Source organism: Emiliania huxleyi, assembly GCF_000372725.1.
Source record: "Emiliania huxleyi CCMP1516 unplaced genomic scaffold EMIHUscaffold_6609, whole genome shotgun sequence".
In the NCBI taxonomy this organism is placed as follows: Eukaryota; Haptophyta; order Isochrysidales; family Noelaerhabdaceae; genus Emiliania; species Emiliania huxleyi.
In genome coordinates, this window is record NW_005197045.1 from 1 (window position 1) to 997 (window position 997).

At 63.2% G+C, this 997-nt stretch overlaps 1 protein-coding gene across 1 annotated transcript; it reads left to right on the forward strand.

Annotated features, from left to right (window-relative positions):
* Nucleotides 1-350: 350 nt before the first annotated feature.
* Nucleotides 351-779, forward strand: EMIHUDRAFT_257727 (hypothetical protein; the record flags this gene model as incomplete). The annotated part of the gene is made up of 1 exon (XM_005762759.1): nt 351-779. The coding sequence occupies one exon, from the start codon at nt 351-353 to the stop codon at nt 777-779; it is 429 nt and encodes a 142-aa protein (XP_005762816.1).
* Nucleotides 780-997: the final 218 nt, after the last annotated feature.

Consider the following 997-nt stretch of genomic DNA (forward strand, 5'->3'; position numbering starts at 1 on the left):
TTAGGTCTAACAACGGTCACACAGGAGCGACACACAGAACCACAAGACAAGACACTCAGCCAACGTGGCTGCCACATCGCTAGCACTCGCCGCCGACGGTGCCGTCTGGGGCTGGGGGGCGCACAGCTCGGGGGCATTTGGGACGACGGCCGACTCCGCCGAGCGAGGTGCGCGTGAGCGACAACGATCAGATTCACTGGGTGCTGCCTGCTCCGCTCTCTTGGGTCTGGCTGCGAGGGTGGCGTGCATCGCCTGCGGGAATTGCAACTACGGCTTCTGCGTGCTGATCACATGCGACGGCGCGACCTACTCCTTCGGGACCGAGAGCACCGACAACACGGTCCTTGGCCATGGTGACATCATGGTACCGGGAGAGGTGGTGGCAAGGCCGCGGCGCATCGAGGCCTTGCGAGGCGTCCACGCCTGTGGCGTCAGTGTGGGCGAACACTGCCTGTGTGTTGTACGATGCTGCTGGTCGGCTCTACAGCTGGGGCAGGGCTGAGCTGTGCGGCTTGGGACCCAAGGACGAATCCGAGTCCGAGCGGATCCCACAACTGGTCGATTCGCTTGCCGAGCACCGCGCGTGCGCAGTGAGCGTCGGCGGCTGCGTCAGCCTCGTCTGCACAAGAACTGGCGCCATCTTCTCCTTCGGAGACGACTGGCGACTTGGGAGTTACGCGCGTCAGGGGGGGGAGTGGGGAGAGTGGAGACCGCCTGCACGGCCGTCGTACGAGCAGGCGCTCGGCCATCCATATGATGTGGAGCACACGCAGTACTAGGGAGGCAGCGCCTGGAGATCGCGATCCGGGACGACTGAGGGTGGCAGGTGTTCGTTAAGGGCGGCTACCCGCACGGCCATCGTGTAAAAGTCATGGTTTGGACGGGACGAGCGCGCATGGGCAAATTATTGTGATACTTCCACCAGTCGCGTGAGCCCGCCTCTCTGCCCGTACTTGAAGATGAAATTATGAATGTCCATGTCCCCGCGGTCCTGACG